Here is a 22,903-nt window from a genome sequence, read left to right as displayed (position 1 = left end):
GTTTGTCAAAGAGCTCCTTAACTGTTTCAGTGCCCTGGGTGATACCACTGATATCAAAAACCAAGATGTTAACAGCAAATAGGAGGCCATTAAGACAACTTCATTTAAAAACTGCCAAAATCATTCTGGAATTCAGACAGAGGAGTATCAAAGATTGGATAACACCAGCCAAATTACAGAAAAATGAAGAGAGAACACAACTGAAAGAAAAGCTGTTAAACACCAAGTCTCCAAGGCTATAGTATCAGGCCCAGAAAGCCAATAAGAGACCCTGAAGAGACAAGAGGCCCTATGTTGAGGATCTGGTAAACAGAGCGGATCATGCTGCTGCCATGGGAAACATGAACATGAACATGAACATGGTATATAACATGAACAGTTCTAACTACTCTGCTCCTGACAAATACATAAATAGCAATGCTATTATCACTTAGCTTGATCAAGCATCCATGGGTCCAACATTTTAAAGAGGTATTCAACTGCCCTCGCCCTGAAGACCCAGCCAACAATCCAACAGCAGAAAAGGACCTCAACATTGACACCATTACATCCAATATGGATGAGGTCACAAAAGCCAAGGTGAAAGCTGACATCACCACTTCCACTAATGTTTTGACTGATCTCTTCCACACCATGTGGACTAAAGAATCCATCTTGGTGGACTGGACTAAAGGCCTCATTGTCAATATTCCCTAAAAGGTTGACCTCACCAATTGCAACAACTTGCGAGGCATCACTCTACTATAAGTTCCATGCAAGGTCCTTTGCAGAATCCTCCTCAAGGTGATGGATACTGTCATTGATACCAAACATATCAATGTTCACTGTCCAAAGTTCTCTTTCAATTTTTGAAGTTTGGCCTTTTTAGCAAATAATTTCTAATTACATTATACTATTTAAATAAAAGTTACTTTATTTATTTGCTAAGTTTAGGATTGACTAATTTGTCTTTGCAACTAGTGGCTAATAAACTTTAGCACATTAAGTAATTTCCAGTGCAGGACATCATTACGTACACCATGCACCGATGTTTGGATTAAACTACTGCATTTTTGTATTTCTTACTGTATTTACATGAAGAACATTTACTGTATTGTCTTCATTCTTGGAAATTGCATTTCTTTTGTGTTAGGAGTATGGTGACGATATATGAGCTTTTCATATATTTGTATGTATTTTTACAACCAGGTGACCTCATTATTGACCCACTAAACACAGTAATCGAAACTGAGAACCCCTTGCCACAGTGTAACCTGCTCTTAATAGATCTGAAATTAGCAATGTAATTGTAACAGCAATACGTCTCCTCTGCTCATTAGACTGCTGGGGGATGATGGAGGTTCAAAGCTTGTCTCTGATTAGATTCAGCACTTGACTAAACTACAATTTGCAGCTGCAAAAGGACTTTGTCTCCTTCATTGCTTGTTGTATTTCATTAGTGCACTGGAGAGGTGTAGAGTGGTCTGCACTGAAAAAAGGATGTCTTTATTTATCTACAGATACTACAGAGATAGTATAGAACCGTTAGAAATGAATGTGTTTTCCTCCACATGCCCCTTATCTCTCCTACCTACATTTATTTTATTTTTAAAAAATTGGGGATCCCCTATTACCTTTCTTTTTATATCCTTCATGGTTACAATTGCCACTTGTTTAACAACTCAGACTCCTGTCTCCTCCACCAGCACAGTGGCAGTGCACACTTTCCTCTGATTTATATGGTCCCATTTGACAAGCTCCACACAACCAAATTAGCTGATGTTGGAGGAGTTAGGAATTTCCAACTGAGCACCACAGCAAGCTCACTGTTACCTGGCAGATCCAGGAGTAATGATTGTACAGTAAGCAAATGAAAATCAGTTTACCTTCACTTAATCATGGCAGCACAATGTAGCCTTGCTACTTGGGGAATCAAGAGGATAGTTGGCAAACACCTTAAACCAAGCTGAAATTTGCAATGTTTGAATGAATAGGCATGAATCTGCGCTCTGAGTAAGTGCCTTTGTGAGTCATTCCTGTCCATGTTTTCACTGTTTCCGAAATGTACTGCTGTAAAAGTGTTACTGTTGAAACATACAGAACTGTATATAACAATAGGATACAAGTCACACTTTCTTTTTGTTTCAAAATCGTCCATGACTTTTGCAAAGCTCTACATCCCAAACCTCAAGTTTTCAGTATGTCACAACATTGATCTGCTTGATCTCCACATGACAGGCAACGCTTGGCTTCATACTAACCAACTGCACATTCTTAGGGCTCTAGCTTTTACAGATATTTCACTAAACTTTCCTTTCCCAGTTTTTTGCTTTTGTGATCTGTTTACGTTTGGGATTTTAAAAGTTTTGAGTGATACAAGATGAAAGGGAAATGCAATTACTGTATACTGTACATTTAGACAGAAAATAATTTTGCTTAGTTTTAATTGAAAGTGGTCAGGACTTGTTGGACTCATTCACTCAAAAACATGAGCCTTGTTGAGCTGAAATAGGTTAACAAAATAACTTAAAATTAATTATATATATATCAATATGCAAACAGTAGAGCCCTAAAATGTACTAAAAATACACAAATGTAAGTGTAATCACAACTGGAGTTGAACTTCAGCAGACTGGAATTACAGTATGCCACATAATTAACTAAATACAGGGCGATTCCATTTTAAAAACCCCAAAATATTTTAGCTTGAAATTAAATGCCATTTATGCAGATGAAATCAAAATGCATTTAACATACAACAAAGGTTGATAGCCTACAGCTCAGTCAGAGACAGTTATCAAAGTATGGAAATGAGTATTTTTAATTAATAGGCAATTTCCTTTTGATAAGAAGATCTTGTTAAACGAAATGCCAGAGACAGCTGTGAAGCACCATGTGAACTTTATCCTAAGAATTCTGAGGTCTAGTTTTCACTGACTCTTCATTGGTCCACCTGGGCTGAGCATAATTTACACTGTACATAATTTACCACACTGTAAAGTGACTCACCAGACAGCTGTCCACCTGAAAGGGGTACTACTTTGTATGGCAGCCTAGAAACAGAGAAAATTCAGATTATTTTGGATTGTTTCTTCCTGGTGAAAGCACAATGCTTGAAACGATTCAAAATGAACACAAATCCAATCCTTCATCAAGATCAATAGGAACAATAATGGCATCATGGCATGTAAATATGAAACCCTTTTCTACCTTAATATAACAAATGTGAAGAAGTAGGAGATAGCTGGGTGAAAGCTGGGAGCCACTGGGTGAAAATATTAACAGATTTACAGGATTGTGAACTATACAATGAATAGTGTATTATTACTCATTTTGGTTGTATTTTCTGTGTTATATAGCTTAAGTGTGAGTGTTGTTCTGTCTGTTTGTAACTCGAGTGTGCTCTGTGTCCATGTTCCATTGAGAAAGGGGGTTTGTTTCAGTGGGGAGGCATTAGGTCCTTCACAGAGTGTGGTTGTGTTGTGACTCTGATTACTGGGAGATTTTCTTTATTGCTAGAAGCCTACAGTATGTATACTCTACCAACAACAGCACAGAGCACAAATCCATGTTCTATATATTGACAGAACCCACTTAGAGACATGAGAGTGCTACAAATGATAAAATGTCATTTTTTCTACAATAATGACGAAGTCTTATGAACATGCAGAGCTTACTGTTATTTCAAATCCTGGCTTCTAAAGGTCATGAATACATTGAAGCATCCTGAAAACACTGAGCAGTTCAGTAATATTTCCTCTTTAGTATAATGGTACAGTGGTATGAAGTATCCCCTCCTTTCATTTAGGTGAATGGGGTTTGTATCTCTGATGGGTTGATGTGTTTAATCATGTACTCACTCGTAAGACCTAATTTAAAAAGTCTACTATTTTTGTCACTACTTTAAAAAAATACTTTCCTGGAATCAGTCCAGTGAAGAGTGACAAGATATAATCCAAGGCTTAAAGGAATGTTGTATGCCATCAGGCTGGAAGAATTGAACAATTTTAGTCTTTTCAAAATCCTCAATGGCATTGCCAAAGTCAAAACTAACAATAGGAGTCACAGTTTTACAGAGCAGTCTTGAACAAGCTAACCAGCCTTGTTCTTAAACCGATACCTTGGCTTCTTTCAAGAAACAGCTGGATGAGATGGATTAGCTACTGAATTCCCTAATTGATTTGATGGGCCAAATGGCTTCCTTTAGTTTGTAAGTTTTCTTATATTCTTACATAAGAATGTATATTTTAATTATTTTTTAATGTCATTTTAACCCTGCGCTCTTACCCCAAGCTTCTCTCCCTGTCTGTGTTTGTCTCATGGAGAGCAAGCTGGGGTATGTGAAAAGACAAATTCCTAATACTAGAAATTGTATATGGCCAATAAAGTGATCTTGTCTTATAATTTAATAATTATTTTTTTTAATATTCTTATTAATTGTAGGAAATGTAGTTGCTAAGCTGTTTTAAAAGTAAGCAAAGGTTTTCTAGGCTAGAAACAGGAAGAAATCTGGCTAGAAAAAGTGAAGAAACTGGGCAAAAATAAGCTGTGTCAAGAGTTTCCCAGGCCTCACCAAAGGGGCTATAGAACGCTGAAGTTGTATGTGCTCAGAGAGGTCTAGTGCTTCCTCAGCATGTCAACAAAATCTATGGTTTGTCATGAGCTGCTTCAATCCTCCATCCAGAATTTCATTTTGCTGTTTTGCACTGTGAATATTCTGTATAGTGCTGAAAGGAAACTGTTGATGGCAATGTATATTTTGGATGGTCCATTTTATCCATATTATCTGTATATGCAGCATGATTGTTTAAAAATTGTTTATTCCATAATTGGGAGATTTAAGTGTAAATATGAAAATTGTCAATAGTGCACACAGTTTAACCTCCAGTACATTGTTGTGGGAATCTAGTTTACAGGTCCAATCCATTTATGTTATAGTTAACTACAGGAGCAGCAGGCAGGATCGACAGAACTACTACACTCTTGTAGTTGAGTAGAGAAGACATGCTGCTTCTGTGATGGCATGTTATCACAGGAACATTTGAACTAAATCTATCCTATGTGTCTGACTTCCTTTCTATGCCAAATTGGCACATACAATTGGAAAACCAGTAATCAGGACCATGAATTTCAGGCCTCAGTTCATACCCTTCTGCGTTTGGTGGCATTGTGGGGTCAATGGACACCATGGCCCCTGTTATATCCAAAACAGAGATAGCAGTGTTCCTGAAAGACATAAAGTCGTAATTAGAAGTGGCTTAAGCAGTCACTCACAAACTGTCAAATCATTTCTACTGCGTAAAAAAAGAAGGTATGGTTCCAACCAGAGCCTGAGCAATTACCATCCATACATTACAACTTATTCAATAAGACCAAACTACTCACAGATAGAAACAATAGGACATAGCAGTTAAATAGCATTTTTATGGCTTGTTAGCACATTTGTAGGTTTCCAGGTATTCAGTGACACCTGAACACGGTTAAGTGATGTTGTTTTGTTTGTTTTCTCGAAGACTAGAAGATATTACCTTAAGCCAGTCCAAATTCACAGTTTCATCACAATAAACTACAGACTGCAAGATCTTTGAAAATGCTGTAGACGTCAAAGCATCCATCCATTATCAGAAAAGCTGCTCATTCCTCATCAGCCAGAGCCTACTCTGGAAATATAAAGTGGTAGTACTACCTATTGTTTCTAATTTCAAGGAACAATTAACCCAGCCAACACGCCTCTTGAAAAGGTGGTGAACATTTTCCAGAAAAATCTGGAAAAAAACCACGCAAGCAAAGGGAGCAACACAACGTTTTGCGAACTCCACAAAAAGCCACCTACTCTGTAATTGAACCCAGGAACCAAGAGTTATAAAGCAGCTGCAAAAAATAAGTCTTACCTCGGCAGGCCAACAGCAGTGCAGAATAATTCCTTGATGTCACAGGGGCTGCAAAATCTGCTGAACACCACCTTCAGAAAAGTAAACAAATTATATATAAGCATGAATAGAATAACACACACAATTCACCACACATTGTAAATGTTGCCTTTTTGTTTCAGAAGCTGTGAAACACAAGACAGCGCCTCTTTTCTTCCAATGTTAGCTCTGAAGTTCTTTCATATTGTCTAGATTATGGCACAAAAAATGTTGTCTCAAGGGTCTCATATGGGTACACAATTTGCAGCTGTTGACTTATTCAGTGCTCAGATTGTAGTGCTTCTAACACTTAAAAACTTTATAAATTTATCAAATGTTGAATAATACTTCAATACAATGATTTACAAAGGCTATGTTTTCTGTCTCTATAAATTTGATCTATACATTTGTATATGAGCATTCTATCTAAGATTAAGATTGCTTTATTAGCCATATACAATTTCTTGCATTAGGAATTCATCTTTTCACATACCCCAGCTTGCTCTCCATGAGACACAGATACACAAACAAGGAGAGAAGCTTGGGGTCAGAGCGTAGGGTCAGCCATTTATATGGAGCCCCTGGAGCAGCTGGGGTTAAGGGCCTTGCTCAGGGGCCCAATCTACTGAGCTGTGCCCCTTGTGTGGTTTCTTTCTATTTTGTTCCTTGGCTCTGTGTGAATGCTGTTATCCTTGCTGCTACAGTAAACTAGAAGACAGAAAAGTGGAATACTACCATTTTTATGTGACCATTATTAAAAAAGAGGTCGGTATGTAATATACTAAATGGATCAGGAAGACCTTACAGGAAGATGAATGTCAGCCAGTCATTATATTTCCTACTGAGGTTTTAAAGACATTAGCTACTACAACTTATAACACTCTAACCTGATTTTCTCTACAGGACATGTGGTAATGTGAAGTAGAGCAAGGCTATCAAAACAACTGTTTACACTTGAGCAGGAACACTACAGAGAGAGGGCACTCGAGCATTCTGTGGATGGCAGCTTGGACACAGGTGCAGGAGACATGCAGTGAAAACGACTTGCATTTATCCCTCCAGAACTCTATTATCTAGAAACTACTGTACTACTAATAACCAGAGATGTAGACGGGTCAAATGACCGCCTCTTATTTGTAAACTATCTAGGACCTGCGCAGAGCTGCACATACAGTACTATACTGAACTTTGTTGCTGAACCAGTCACACACTATTACAAGAGAATATCTTATTATTACATATTATAAATGTCATCTTGTTTTTAATCTTCCAGATTTAGATTAGACAAGTACTGTAATGCATCCTGGAATACTTAGTGTCTGACAAAAAAGAATGTGAGTCAATGGGAAACATTCTAGCTACAACAAGGCATAGAAAAAGGACATACATTTGTTCCATAAGGATTCTGAAATGAGCTGCACAGGATGTTTGAAAACATTATCATTCACTGTAACTCATTAACAAACTCACATATTGTTTGTAAGTACAGATGAGATGAAGAGGCCATTGGGTCTTTACAGTAACGATCCAGTTCCTAGTAAAGTATTTCCAATTAAAATGAGAACTTGAAATGAAAATTGCACTTCGTAAATATTATGTTCACAATAAGTATCATGTGTTGTAAAGTGAATGTTGTCACAGCACGAAAGAGGAAATGATAAAGAGGAAAGGACACCTTCTAGGATAAATCACAAAAATTACCTATAAAGATTAGAGGCTGTAATATTCAGCTGAAGCATTTTAATAAGCATCATTTACAAGAAGTGCTGTTTCACAATTGACTGTGTGTGTAAATGCAGAGAAAGCAGAAAAGCTTTTGTGAAACACTACCTACTGTATGCCTGCGTACCTGCCTACCTGCCTACCTAATGCCTACCACACTACCTATGTATGCCTGTATACATAATTTAAATTGTGCTCACAACAAAGGCACAACAAAAAGCTACTTTCTGGAACAGTAATAAGTATTTTAAGACCATAAGGACCGCACATAAACCCACCCAGTGCACATAAAGCCACACAGTGTACCTTGTGCAATTTTGGGTGATGTTATCCATACAGTGAGAGCTATTTATGAACATTTACAAACATTATTTTCACATTCTTTGATACAATCTGTCTTATCTTGTTTTGCCTTACTTTGAAAAAAAAATATTTGGAGCTTAACGAACATTTTTACACAATTCTGTAATAAAGTTCAATTCCACATCACCTGCTCTTGAAACCTTTAAACCTTGCTCTGGAGAGAAGGCAGTATGTTATAAAATGATTCTGCACATACAGTGCCTTGCGAAAGTATTCGGCCCCCTTGAACTTTTCAACCTTTTGCCACATTTCAGGCTTCAAACATAAAGATATAAATTTTTTATTTTATGTGAAGAATCACCAACAAGTGGGACACAATTGTGAAGTGGAACGAAATCTATTGGATTTTTGAAACTTTTTTAACTAATAAAAAAAATGAAAAGTGGGGCGTGCAAAATTATTCGGCCCCCTTGCGTTAATACTTTGTAGAGCCACCTTTTGCTGCGATTACAGCTGCAAGTCGCTTGGGGTATGTCTCTATCAGTTTTGCACATCGAGAGACTGAAATTCTTGCCCATTCTTCCTTGCAAAACAGCTCGAGCTCAGTGAGGTTGGATGGAGAGCGTTTGTGAACAGCAGTTTTCAGCTCTTTCCACAGATTCTCGATTGGATTCAGGTCTGGACTTTGACTTGGCCATTCAAACACCTGGATACGTTTATTTGTGAACCATTCCTTTGTAGATTTTGCTGTATGTTTGGGATCATTGTCTTGTTGGAAGATAAATCTCCGTCCCAGTCTCAGGTCTTTTGCAGACTCCAACAGGTTTTCATCCAGAATGGTCCTGTATGTGGCTGCATCCATCTTCCCCTCAATTTTAACCATCTTCCCTGTCCCTGCTGAAGAAAAGCAGGCCCAAACCATGATGCTGCCACCACCATGTTTGACAGTGGGGATGGTGTGTTGAGGGTGATGAGCTGTGTTGCTTTTACGCCAAACATATCGTTTTGCATTGTGGCCAAAAAGTTCGATTTTGGTTTCATCTGACCAGAGCACCTTCTTCCACATGTTTGGGGTGTCTCCCAGGTGGCTTGTGGCAAACTTTAGACGAGACTTTTTATGGATATCTTTGAGAAATGGCTTTCTTCTTGCCACTCTTCCATAAAGGCCAGATTTGTGCAGTGTAAGACTGATTGTTGTCCTATGGACAGACTCTCCCACCTCAGCTGTAGTTCTCTGCAGTTCATCCAGAGTGATCATGGGCCTCTTGGCTGCATCTCTGATCAGTCTTCTCCTTGTCTGAGCTGAAAGTTTAGAGGGACGGCCAGGTCTTGGTAGATTTGCAGTGGTCTGATACTCCTTCCATTTCAAGATGATCGCTTGCACAGTGCTCCTTGGGATGTTTGAAGCTTGGGAAATCTTTTTGTATCCAAATCCAGCTTTAAACTTCTCCACAACAGTATTACGGACCTGCCTGGTGTGTTCCTTGGTCTTCATGATGCTCTCTGCGCTTTCAACAGAACCTTGAGACTATCACAGAGCAGGTGCATTTATACAGAGACTTGATTACACACAGGTGGATTCTATTTATCACCATCAGTCATTTAGGACAACATTGGATCATTCAGAGATCCTCGCTGAACTTCTGGAGTGAGTTTGCTGCACTGAAAGTAAAGGGGCCGAATAATTTTGCACGCCCCACTTTTCATTTTTTTATTAGTTAAAAAAGTTTCAAAAATCCAATAGATTTCGTTCCACTTCACAATTGTGTCCCACTTGTTGGTGATTCTTCACATAAAATAAAAAATTTATATCTTTATGTTTGAAGCCTGAAATGTGGCAAAAGGTTGAAAAGTTCAAGGGGGCCGAATACTTTCGCAAGGCACTGTATAATTGTGTCCAAGACAATGAAGGCCAAACATATACTGCATCTAGAATATAATGAATGGCATCATTTTCACAGTTTTCTAAATACACACGCAGGCAAGCTTGTTATTTACGCAAGTTGCTCTGTGTTATTTATAAGAGGCTTATAAATTCTTCTTGTGTGCTTTGTGCATCATACTCTGTACAACTACTGAGCTCTTTCATCAACAAACAACAGGTCTGCAGAACAGGATGCCAATCTGCAAACCATTATCATGAAAGAAACTCAAAACAAGAAGTGAATTTGTAAATTATCAAACAAAAATGCTTTGCAGGCAGAAAATACTTATATTTAAAAGTCCTTTGAGCATCATGCCTTCTGTTGCAGTTTTGTAACATTATAGCTGGCCTGAGAATTAAATGGTTAGTTCCTGAGTCTTTCCTACACCACCACTTGGACCTCGCTTTACTGGGCCAAATAGAAAAACATCTCAGTGTGTGAAATCTGTAGCAGCGCACTCACCACTGGTGCTGTTCTGCAATTTGGTATCACACAGACACACAAGCTGGGAGCTGGAAGTCTTGGACCTTTGTATCTGGTAGTGTGACAGTGATACTGTTGGCACTGATATCTTATGCCAACATGCAACAAAAGAAATTGGAATCAGACTCATCCACACTACAACATAGCTATTCACATAAAAAGCTGTAATATAAAAGACATTCAAACACTTGTTTTATTGGTTTAGGACACTAAGCGAATTTTGACCTGTCAGACTTTAAACTTTCTATAAAGTGACGTACTGTATCACAGTAGATCAGATAAAGCCCTAGTGGAATGGAGCAGCACAACAGAGATTTATGATGCATTCTTCTGGGCTTCACCCATAAAAAATCTCAGATACCAGCACCTAAGTCACAACTTTATAGTTTTTATAATCAAGTCATATCTACTACTATAAAAAACTATTCTGTTTTTAGGATGATCACATTTTACTTTTCAATTTCAGTTTCAAATATCTTGTTAGGATATCTGTTTGGAAAAATAGTGAGAAATCATATATGAACTGTATATACAGTAGTATAATTCCTGCATAACAAACTCTCAAGTTACAAACAGAAATACTTGAATATCTGGGATACAATATTTTAAAAAGATTTATGGATTCTTTTCTCAAGTATTCCACGGGGCTAAGGAGTACTTTAAGAGTGTTTTCTTTCCAATAGATCTTGCAAATTGTGCAACATATTTATAACAATCCTACAAAATGTGCATGATTTTTTTCGAAAATCTTTTCACACACATATGATTCATGATCCAGATTTACTTTTCTAATAAGTAGTTTTCAGATTATACTGTTCTTTTAACAGATGTAACAGTAACGGTTAAATTTACTTGCATGTAGAGCTGCTTGAAGCAGAAAAGCAACTCTGCATGTCTTTCAGTGTATTATGCCTCATCATCATCTTATGAACAATGCCAGAGTATAATAGTCCCTCTCTGATTCTCTCATTACAACTCTTAACACAGGATGGCACAGGAGGTGTGTCTCCAGGGATACAGTAACTTGTTTTAACTCATTTGTTTGTTCATATTATACTCTATATTTTGATTTCAGAAAATGAGCAAAAACATTTTATTCACATTTTCAAAGTCCGCTGTTCTCATATAAGCTGCCAAATAATTAAGACAGTACCAACAACTGCATTCATAAAGTGTATTTACCCATTTAAATATGGCTGATACTAATTACTGTACATGTTGAAAGGTTTCTGTCACTCCTTTCAACTTTAATGAGATTACATCTAAGATGTAGTCAACTTTAAATTTCTTATTACTATAAATTTCCCAAAACATGCTTTTGCAGGTTGTGTCCCAATTTTTAATTCTTATAATAATAATTAATAATTGCTTACACTTATATAGCGCTTTTCTGGACACTCCACTCAAAGCGCTTTACAGGTAATGGGGACTCCCCTCCACCACCACCAATGTGCAGCATCCAGCTGGATGATGTGACTGCAGCCATAGTGCACCAGAACGCTCACCACACATCAGCTATCAGTGGGGGGGAGAGCAGAGTCATGAAGCCAATTTATAGATGGGGATTATTAGGAGGCCATGATTGGTAAGGGCCAATGGGAAATTTGCCCAGGACGCCGGGGTTACACCCCTACTCTTTTCGAGAAACACCCTGGGATTTTTAATGACCACAGAGAGTCAAGACCTCGGTTTTACATCTCATCAATTATGATGAGATGTAAAACATCTCATCATATTATGTATTATTTACATAATAGATTTTTCTTTTACTGAATTTGAATGTTCAGGTTTGATTTGTGATTTAATTAATGGTAGCCTTAAAACCAAGATCAGGCTGAAGCGTCTAATAAGCAGCTGCCCTGAATCAGCTCTTTACTAGAGGCTCTCAAAGCCTAAAGAAATAAAGGTCTTTTAGGTCAACAAGGTCCCTGTGAGATGAGATCTCACCGTGTTGTTCTGGGCCCGATCTTAAAAGCTTGTATTCCAGGGACACGATGACAGGTGTTAGCGTCAGGTCTCATTTTGGAGGACCACGGAAAATGGCAGTAAAAGAAAGACATGGAAGGAAAAAGAGAAACCCAAGAACAAAGAGAACAACAGAGGGAGCAGAGAAATGTGTGGTCTGGACTCCATGAAATAGTTGTTGTTATGTTTCCGTGTGGTATTATAATAATTTAGCATGTAATAATAAATAGAAGAGTTCTGTTTGTGTCTTCTCTTCTGAACATGAATAGAGAAATTAATGTAAAAGTCTACAAAAATCTAAAGAGGTTCCGAAAGGTAGCTGCGTCAGTATGCATAGGCTCACAGCTGAAGAAGTCTCCACAACCAAATGGTTGTATTCTTTTCTTTACCTTTAAGCATGGAATGAACTTTTACCTGTTCCTTTAAAAATCTAAATTGTACAGGAAGGAATTTGTATTTCAAATGTTTACTAGTACTGCCTTACTTGACCACATGTCTCAAATACATTAGTTTGCTTGAAGGTAGAACATTGCTTTTTCATTTTTAGAAATGGCAGTTAGATGCATTACTGTACAGTTGTGTTAATAGTGAGTCCAAGAAAATCTGAAATAAACTCCTCTATATCCAGAACTCAGCATTATCAAACAACTGAATCTCTTACCTCTGTTCTCACATCTCTGCACTGGCTTCCTGTTAAGCATGTTAAGTGCAAAGTCAATGCTAAAATGCCAATGCCACTGAAGTTGAAGGCTCTGAATGGTTATCTTCAGCTCAAATTAGAAAAATTACTCTCACTTTATATCCCTCCTCAATGATTGTAGACATTTGTTTTAAACACTCCCAACTCAAAACGTCATGTTTGCTGACTGTAGATTCTATGACCTTTTCATAAGCATTCTTCATTTTTCTATCAATGCTTTAAAATATTTTCATAGACTTGCTAGATTTGTGTTGAAATGTATGATGGTCTAATTTATATTTAATATTCAAGTTATTCGTATGTATTTTAATACAATTATAATATAATAATAATTTATTTTAATTTATATTTTATCCTGCTATATATATAGGTTCCAGTTCTATTTTTGTCTCTGTGATCTTGTGATCTTGCATGCCCAATGCTGGTCCTAGAGGACTAGCGTATCTGCGTGTTCTTAAGGTTTCTTAAAAGCACCAGCACTTATTTCTCATTGGTCTATTTAGCCAATAATTAGCTGATTTAGGTTATCAGGTGCTGAGAAGAGATGAAAATGTGCAGACACACCAGCCATCCTGGATCAGGATCAGAACTGGACTATCGTGTCTTAGGAGAATTCTTCTTTAATAAGTGAAAAAGTTTAGCCTGTGTGCAGTCTAAAGGTTGTGTGGTTATGTGTTTTTTTCTATGTGTCTCCAAATGGATTACAATAACAGACACTGAGGAAGGGGCAGGTCTGTAAATGCACCTACACTGAGCATCACAGATGAGTAAATGGAATCACTTCAGAAGATCAAAGTTGTGAAACAGGATGCGGAGAAGAAAGGTGAGATTTGAAGGAAAAAAAAACTTCAAAGTCTGCTGTAATGGAGATGCACAGATCTGCAATATGTTTTTGTTAATTTTTAAATAAAGTTATACAATCAAAAAATTATTACCCTATCTGATTATTTTTAATCAGTAAAATTAGTTAACAGCATGTTGTTTTCACAAAATAAATGTGGGCAACACACATCGAGCTGTCATTCAATATTATTTTCTGAAAAAAACTGAATATGCCCATTTTACCTGTATTATTGTCTACTTCTGTGATTAGTAAAGCTTCATTTTCAAAATGGAATATGCAACACAGTACTAAGTTCAACAGTAATAAAATACAAACTACTGTAAAAAGAATTATACATATTATATGTATGGACAAGTGAAAATAATTATACATTTTTGTGCTTTAATTAAAAACAGTTGCTTTTAAAAATAAACAAACACAAATAAACACAGAGCTTCACAACTTAAATTATTATATACTGACAACTGTTCATATACCTCACAAAGCACTCATGATGTGAGCCAGCGTGAATATTCACAATCTGAAGTGTATTACTGATGCTTTTCAAGTAAGCATTTAACTAGGAACATGGTGCGTTTGGCCATGCAGATCTGTTTTCCCTGCCTTATCAAATTTCCTGATTACCAGATTGAAATTTGGAGGCTGTCTCTGCATGTGAAGTGGAACACTGAGATTTGCCCACTAGTCTGTATCTGACAGTGAATCGATTGGTCCTCTACTGCATGGCATTTCAAGGAACTCCAAAGGCAATCTGCTATCTGGGAGAAGAGATCCTTTTTTGTAAAACAAAGTTAAGTTTTACGTTAGTACACAAAGACAATAGAAAAACAAGAGTTTATTCTTCCTTAATTGATTATGAGGACATTTCGATCCAAAATCCCACTAAAACAATTTTTAAAAGACTGCATGTTGTCACATCATCAAGAAAGTTATTCTCATAGTTTTGCATTAAAATATACCCCCCCTCTTCTGTTCTGAAATCTCCTAAAACCATTTTTTGTACTTAAACCCAAATCATTGAATTATTCCTAATTATTATCATTATGATGGATTCTTTTTATCCTTTTGAAGAAGATTCCTTGATTGACTTTACAAATGCTTAACAAGATTTTGATGTCCTTAAATTATCCTCTATTCCATGATAAAAAGATTGAAATTCTTCGATTAAATTCACCATTCTTTTTAGAAGAGGAGCTGATCAGGTTTCTCTTCTTTGTTTTACCCCTAGAGCAGCCATACTGTACCTCATTTGTAGACTAGTGTCTGAAACTGATCCACAGATCAGGTGCAATTTATAATTTTAACAGTATTTTGGATTATTTAAATTCTACACTTCTAAAAGTAGATGTTGTTCCTTTTTTATTGCTTCATTACACTACACTGCAAAGTTAGCGTACTTCACTTTACACTGCAAAGTTACCAAAAGGTTAACTGCCCACAGTTACCAAAAAAAACAAAAATGGCTCTGGACAACCTATACAATTTTCACCTTATATCCAATCTACATTTTCTTGCTAAAGTTTTATAATGTGCTGATGCAATTCAATTAAATAACAATTTATTGCAAATAATCTCTCCAAACCCTTCCAATTTGGTTTCAGACAATTACCCAGTAGAGAAACTGCCCTGATTAAAGTTCTTATTATCTTCTTATGGCTTCTGATTCAGGTCAAGTTCTCTATCTATCCTTATTCTTCTAGATCTCAGTGCTGCTTTTGACACTCTTAACTATGACATCTTACTTTCCTACCTTGAAACTGTATTTGGAGTTCCTAATATTGCTCTTAAATTGTTCAACTCTAACCTTACCAATCACCTAAACTTTGTCTCTCTTGGGAGGTTTCAGTTCTTAAGTTGCGTTCTTTAAGTCTGGTGTTATTCAGGGCTCGATACTGGGCCCTATTCCATTCAGCATTTACACGTTACCACTTCATCAGCTATTAAGATCACATGATCTAAATGATCATTTTATCATCATCACTCACTTCAACATCCATACTAAACCTGACAGTGAAGTGGCTTGTTTCTGCACTCTATAATTGCATCTTTGACATAAAAACCAGACAACTAAAAAATTTCCTTCATTTTAACTACAAAGACTGAAGTCATGCTATTCGTCTCCTTCCATCAACTATGTAAAGCCAATTACAGTAACCCTATCTGTGGATGGCACTATACTTGAACTTCAATCTAAATTGAAGGGGATGATATTTTATCCAGGAGAAGGCCCTGACACCCACAGAATGCAGACGAGCTTGGGGGACAAACAGGGGACCAGATTTAGGGGCATAAAGGATGTGAGGTGGGGAGTAGGAAGTTAATAAGTCAGACAGGTACTGAAGTGCCAACCATGTAGAGCCTTGTAGGTGAGCATGAGGATTTTGAAGTTGACAGGAAGCCAGTGCAAGGACTCCAGGACAGGAGTAATGTGATCACTTGAACATGACCTGGTCAGAATTCTGGCTGCTTAATTCTGGACATACTGAAGGTATATGTGGATGCCCCAGTGAGTTATTTTATGCCTGTTTAGTAGTATTTTTTCCCTTGTGTTTTTCACCAGGATTTTTATGTCAGGCTATCAACTGACTACTTCAGGTTTCTTATTCTGTGAGAAACGGGTCTGGGTAAAAAAGCACTAGTCATCTTTTGCCACCTTACTATCATTTGAAAATCTTAATATTTTGAAATATAGAATTACCACATTGTAACAATAGATTTTTTGTTAAATCTCCTTCATGCATCAGTCATTGAGAACAATATTATTTATAGGAAATTCAAAGAGGAGCATGTTAAAAATTGTAATTTTAGAACTTGACAAAGTTCTGTGAGAAAGAAAACTAGGTTTTCATTCTGTTTTGAGTACCCAGCATTAGTGCATAAGCACTTCCTACATTGGTGTTGTTCTAATCAACATATACTGTAGTGCCCTCTAAAAATATTTGGACAGCAGATTACTTTCATTTGTTTTATTAAAAATAAAGACAAGAGACACATTTCAAGAGTTCGCCATAAATGCCCGGACCATCGTATTACAGTATCTCCACCATGGTCCTCATACCTTCTGAGCAAATAGCTCCACCAAATTTACTTTATTGAAACTTATTTAAATTTAAACTACAGTACACATACTGTATGAGCCAGAAGAGTTTTGGAACAAGTATTATGGTCAGGTGGGACCAAGATAAACCTTTACCAAAGAGATGGTAAAGTTAAAGAGAGGAGAAAGAAAGGAACAGTAAATGGCTTCCTCTGAAACGGGCCTTTATTCTTGATGTAGCAGCAGAGTGAAGTCAGAAGTTAACAAAAACATTTTGTCTGTTTATATAGAAGAAAATACCTCCATATCTAAGACAATCTCTATATTTAAATTCAAGTAAGCCTGTACTTTACATGCTGAGGAAACAATTTAACTCACAACACACTAAAAATAGTCAAGATCTCATAGTCTCTGTAGCAAAGTCTCAAATTATTATACTAAGAGTATGGTGAGCTCAATGGTATGACACCACAAAGGGCCATGTCCTTAAGGATCGTTATTTTTCCCAAGGTCTCTTGAACTTTTTCAAAGCTTTTCCCCTACCTAATTTGGCAGATCAGACACACAGCTCACAAGAGACTGGATGCCAGCAATCACCGGAGCAGGGATCAGCTATGCACCCTGCTCCAGCCTGCATAAATACGAGCGCCAAACCAGGAAGGACCATATAGGAAGGAAAGTCAGACTATGAGTGACACAAGACCACCACATTAGCCTATGCCCCTGTACTGGCTGATACACTAAATACACTAGTGCTAAACTAAATCAGCCTCACTGCTGAAGATAGCCTGTGCTATTACTGCATTAGTCATACTGTATATCAACAGTGCAGGCTGCTGGCTCACTGATACTACAGCCACAGAAGCTAGGACTGCAGTCCCACAGCTACCTTCACATGCCACTGCTACTATTTTGGTCACCTTAGACACAACACTGACCAAGCCTGTTACTATGCTGGATGTGAGTTGGCCCTGTATATATTTTTAATCAAATCAGAGCAATTTGATTTTAAGACTTGTGTGAGGTGTGTTTTTGATCGGGGAGCCACCTAGAACTTGTGCTCTGATGTGAGCCACACCATATGGTATCACAATGGTTAGCAGAATTCATGTAGTTATTGTCTCAAAGGGATAAGTAATACCAGCATACTGATTTTACAAGTGTCCAAACAGTTATAGTCAATAAAACTCACTGTACTCAACACAAACTATGTTTTTATTCTAAAATTGGCCTTGATGTTAGTATAAGCATGTCTGTGTTTGTCTACGACTGGTATCCCTTCCAGGATGTATCCTGCCTTGCACCTGTTGCTTGCCAGGATAGGCTCTGGCTTCCCTGCAACCCTGAATTGGATGATGTGGTTGGAAAATGGATGGATACATTTGGTAATTATTGCGCATATTAACCTCATGATCACAAATACATTTTTTTAACTGTCCAGCACAAATAACAATTTTGACTTTGGTGTCTCAATGCATTTGCAGGGCAGGCACTATGGGGATATGTTGTTTCAACAACAGAAGCTCTAAAGATGTTTTTCTTCTTTATTTTCTTTGCTAAGTATCATATTTCATTTTTGGTATTGGTGGTACTGTCAAAACATGTGAAAAGCACTAGTTCACACCACCCTGAGATACACTTTGTGTATAGTGTGCTATTCATCTGAATAATATATTGTATAGTCATGTATGATATGTGTATAGTAGGCTATTCATCTGAATGTAAGACAATTGTGAAAAAAGTTCTCAGGAAAAGTATAATACAAAGCATTAATACAAATTTATTTATGTTTGTGTATGCTTGAACACCATCTTATGAAAAGGGCAGAGAACACTAACCAAATAAATGGTGTTTCTCAATGGTGGGTCTTGACAAGTGAAAGAGACACAATCTCTTTAGAGATATTTTGAGTTCTTGAGGTAAATTTAGAAAATCTATAGACATAATGATAATTTCATCCCAAAAACCCAAATCAAGAATCAAGAACCCAAAGAATGGAGTGGAAATTAAGGACAAAGATTAAAGGTGTCTGCAGCATACTATTGTCCAGTGACTTTGAACAGCTGGACTAAAGTTTTGGATGTTTTTTTAACCTTTCTTTAGTTCTTGGAGTGTAACAAAAATCATTAATCATTTAGCTGGCTTCAACTGTAATTATACTGAATCGGTTAGATGTGTGTTTCAGTTTTTCGGAACTACATTTTACTTCAGATACTGCATTTTAACACATAAACCGTTCAATAGGCTGTTGTCTGTGTTGTAAATCTGAGTGATTGGATAGCAATTTAATTTTGTTAGGCTTTCAAAACAATTAGCTCTGCAAGACCAAATTAAAATCTAGTCTGAAATGCAACAAAACATGCTCATCAGCAAAAGCCAATCTGCCACAAATAACCCAAATAACACCATATCATCTGTAGTTCATACCCTGTTGTGCTCTTGATGTGCTGTATTTCTGGTTAAAATGTGAATGAGTTCTGTACTGTAAATTATAATCTACAGATGTTTCTATTTTAAAGAAAACAAATCAGATTACCAGGAAAGAGTAAAAAAAATCTTAATTTTTATGAAAGATCTAGATTCCACAAATGTCACAAGAGCTCTGCCCCTTCAGCATATTTTGGATAGGTTGGACCTGGCCTCTTGTACATACAGTATATGAATGCATGTGGAATTTCATTTGTCTCTAGCTTCTGTACATAAGGCAGAATATGTACACTTCTTTACACTACATGTGTTTATAAAACTATTCACTTTACTGTAATCACACAGTTACTGTAGACTTAAAAAGATTTCCCACGTAATGCTATATATTATGAAGTAACCACACCACAGTTCTCTGATGAGGTCTTACTGTATCTGTAAATATTGGTATCACATCTCCTTCACCCTGTCACTGTCCCTTACAAAAGGAACCTTGTACAGTTGCTTCATGCAGACCTAGTTTCTTCTAAGGATTATCAATGGTTGTAGATGATACCAAATTAGGAGAATAACCAAACAATATACAAAATGAAATTAAAAAAGATTGGGATAAACTCATGACTGGTCAAACACCTGGCAGATGATGTTTAATGTAGACAACTGCAGGGTACTGCATGCAGGCAGTAAACACTTAAACTACAAATAAAAAATGGAAACCACTGTGCTAGAGGAGAAAATCTATAAAAAACCTTTAAATTGACATATCATTTCAATCTAGACAATGTAGGGAAGCATTAAAAGGGTAAATAAAATGCTAAGGTATATAATTAAAACCATATTATTTAAGTTACATAATCAAGTTACATTACAATTGTACTATGTAATAGTAAGGCCTTGTTTAGAATACTGTGTACAATTTTGTTCACCGTGGTATATAAAAGATATTGTTATTCTGGAATACATCCAGGGAAGAGCAACCAGATATATTCTGGGGCTTAAATGAATGTCCCACACTGACAGGCTGAACATTTTTAGTCTTGAAAAGAGACGTCTATGAGGGAGCCTAATATAAGTATTCAAAGTCAAGGAACCCAGCAGATTTCTTCAGAATGAACAGTGAAACACATAGTGGAAAACTACTGTATGTGCATTTAAAAGCAACAACGGGAATAATTTCTCTCTTTTTGTTGAGCGAGTAACGAACAAGCTGCACAGCCGTGTTGTTGAGGCTGATACTCTGGTTCTCTTCAAGAAATGGCTGATTTGGTTGACATCATTTGTCAAAACTATACTTCTATGATAGTACCAAAACTCCATTCCCCATAAATTATTTTCAACAGTACTTTAAATCACAAAAGTTAATTTTGCATTAACAATCAACATGTCATATCTGGCTGATAAGAGGGGCAATTACTACTATTTATATTTACCTCTTTGGTAATAAGAGATAACAGATACATCTTTAGTTAAGAAATATCTGAGTACTTTTGGAGTGCTCTACAGTATGTTAATTTCTTAGATACTGTAAGATCCTCACCTGCTCCATGTACTATCCGTGTATATAAACCTGCTATTACTTTTAACTTTTGCCGAACATTACCTTACGTGTAAAACGAAAGCAGGGTTCTGCATACTGAGCAGTAATCTCTCTTTTGAGAGTAATCTCTTCGATTATAATATTACACACAAGGATCACAGTGATAATCAGATATATTCGTACCCATATTATATCACTACAATCGGTGCCGTTCACAGCAAAAATAAATTGCATCTCCGACTTTAGGTAGTTTTCCCGTATTTTGGTTTGTGTAAATTACTTCAACGATTAAAAAAAATAACTGAACGCCGGAACATCATGTTTTTTGCATTGAGCATTTTAGCCTGTATTTCTACATTGAGTAAGTTGTCTAGTCAGTAGTTTAGCACAGTAAACACCACCGCCTCCATCACCACCACCACCACCAATAAAAAAATAATAATAATACATTTTAAGTGGTATAAGGTTAGTTTAATTGATGCTTCTATACAGTAAGTTTGCGCGATGTAGCTCTTCACTAGAGCAGAAATATCTGACTGGTACCTTTTGAGTCCTCCCCTCAACATCCAGGTAGATAACTCGATAGGAGGACGATGCGGACCCCATCACTTTTCTCCCTTCGCGCGGTGGACGTTATTTCACAAACCCTTGATCAGCGTCTTCTTCGAGTCGCTCTGTAACGCGACTCACCGGCTCTCCAGAACCAGCATCTTCGCTGAAGACGAGAACTGTCACTTCATTCTACTTGTACTTCGCTTTTCCTGACTTCACAGCTGCCCAGGACAGAGAGAGTGAAGAGGCCTGCGAGCACCGTTTCTAAGCATTCCCATCTCCATAGTGACACAGCTCCCCTGCTTTAATCCAGTACGATGCAGCCCACTAGACATTTCCTGGCCATGTCTGGCGATGACGAGAGAGGGCTTCAACCAGAAAGCCGCTTTCTGGGGTTAGATAGGTGGAAAGCGGGAGGTAAATGCTCTCGCCAGCTGTCAGATTCGTAAGGTGCATATTGTGTAAATTTACGGTTTCTCCCCTCCATCATTTCGTAAATGTTCGTTAGATCTACAATAAATATAATACACAATCCGTCAAGTTTTGAAGAAAACTTGAATATCCTGCATGTCCTAAGGAAAACGAGGAGCACGTATCTTGTAGGATTTCTTCTTGTGTACCTGTATGAATTTTGTGAATATCACCTTTTCTTTATATACATAACATAATGCGTACTGGCTAGGATGAATAATTAGCAACAGTCAAGGCACCCATATATAACATAGTAATTAACTGAGTATTTGAAATTTGAAAGTAATTTTGAATTCTAACATTTACCGCCTGTGATACTGTCGCGCTGTAGTTGTGTGACGAGTGCAGCTGTGCTCGGATCTGGGCACGCGCGCCACCACTCCCTAGACAGTGGTTAACTCGTCGTTCAAGCAGAAGACCAGCTTCTCTACCGCGGTGGTGTCTACACCTTCAAGAGGTGGGTGACGTCGATTCTATAACTTGTTCAGTGTGCTACATTAGCACTACTGCCTCACTGCTATCGGGTTCTGGTTGGATTCTAAACCAGGACTCCATCTGTATGAAGTTCTTCCAGTGTTAATGCTGGTTTTCACCAGGATTTACAGTTTCATCTCGTTTTTCTTCCACGTTAAATACTGGGTAGGTTAATTGGTGTCTCTGACTTTACCTTGTGCACTTGAGTGTGTGTCCTCTAATGGGATGTGTGCCCCCAATACCTCTGGGACATACTGGATTGCTTCAGCCTTTACCAGAAACCAGAGCACCCAAAGGAAACCCACACAAACATGTAAAGAACATAAAACTCCACACAGATAGCACCCCAAGTCTGGATTTGAACACAGGGCCCCAGAACTGTGAGACAGCATTGCTAACCACTGTGCCACCCTATTATAAGTATCACACCCTCTGATATGATATCTTACAATTTCAATACCAATTCACACATGCAGACACAAAGAACCAAAAAAGTACAGAATACTGGTTGATAAAAAAGCAAAAATAAATCTCTCTGCATATGAGATATTGTACATGGAATTGATTTTAATTAATAT

General features: G+C 37.3%; 1 protein-coding gene across 1 annotated transcript in view; it reads right to left on the bottom strand.

The window, feature by feature from the left end:
* The window catches only part of pde9aa (phosphodiesterase 9aa), a 62,110-nt gene extending 40,601 nt beyond the window's left edge, over positions 1-21,509 (bottom strand). Inside the window, exons 1-4 of the mRNA XM_088914127.1 lie at positions 21,372-21,509; positions 5,871-5,941; positions 5,128-5,205; positions 2,989-3,032 (exon numbers count right to left, since the gene is read on the bottom strand). Of these exons, the coding sequence (XP_088770253.1) occupies positions 2,989-3,032; positions 5,128-5,205; positions 5,871-5,941; positions 21,372-21,434 (256 nt within the window). The 5' untranslated portion in view covers positions 21,435-21,509. The remainder of the gene's footprint in view (positions 1-2,988; positions 3,033-5,127; positions 5,206-5,870; positions 5,942-21,371) is intronic.
* Between the last annotated feature and the right edge of the window lie 1,394 nt (positions 21,510-22,903).

Source organism: Atractosteus spatula, chromosome 4 (assembly GCF_055471065.1).
Source record: "Atractosteus spatula isolate fAtrSpa1 chromosome 4, fAtrSpa1.hap1, whole genome shotgun sequence".
Lineage (NCBI taxonomy): Eukaryota > Metazoa > Chordata > Actinopteri > Semionotiformes > Lepisosteidae > Atractosteus > Atractosteus spatula.
This window is presented reverse-complemented; position numbering and strand designations above follow the sequence as displayed.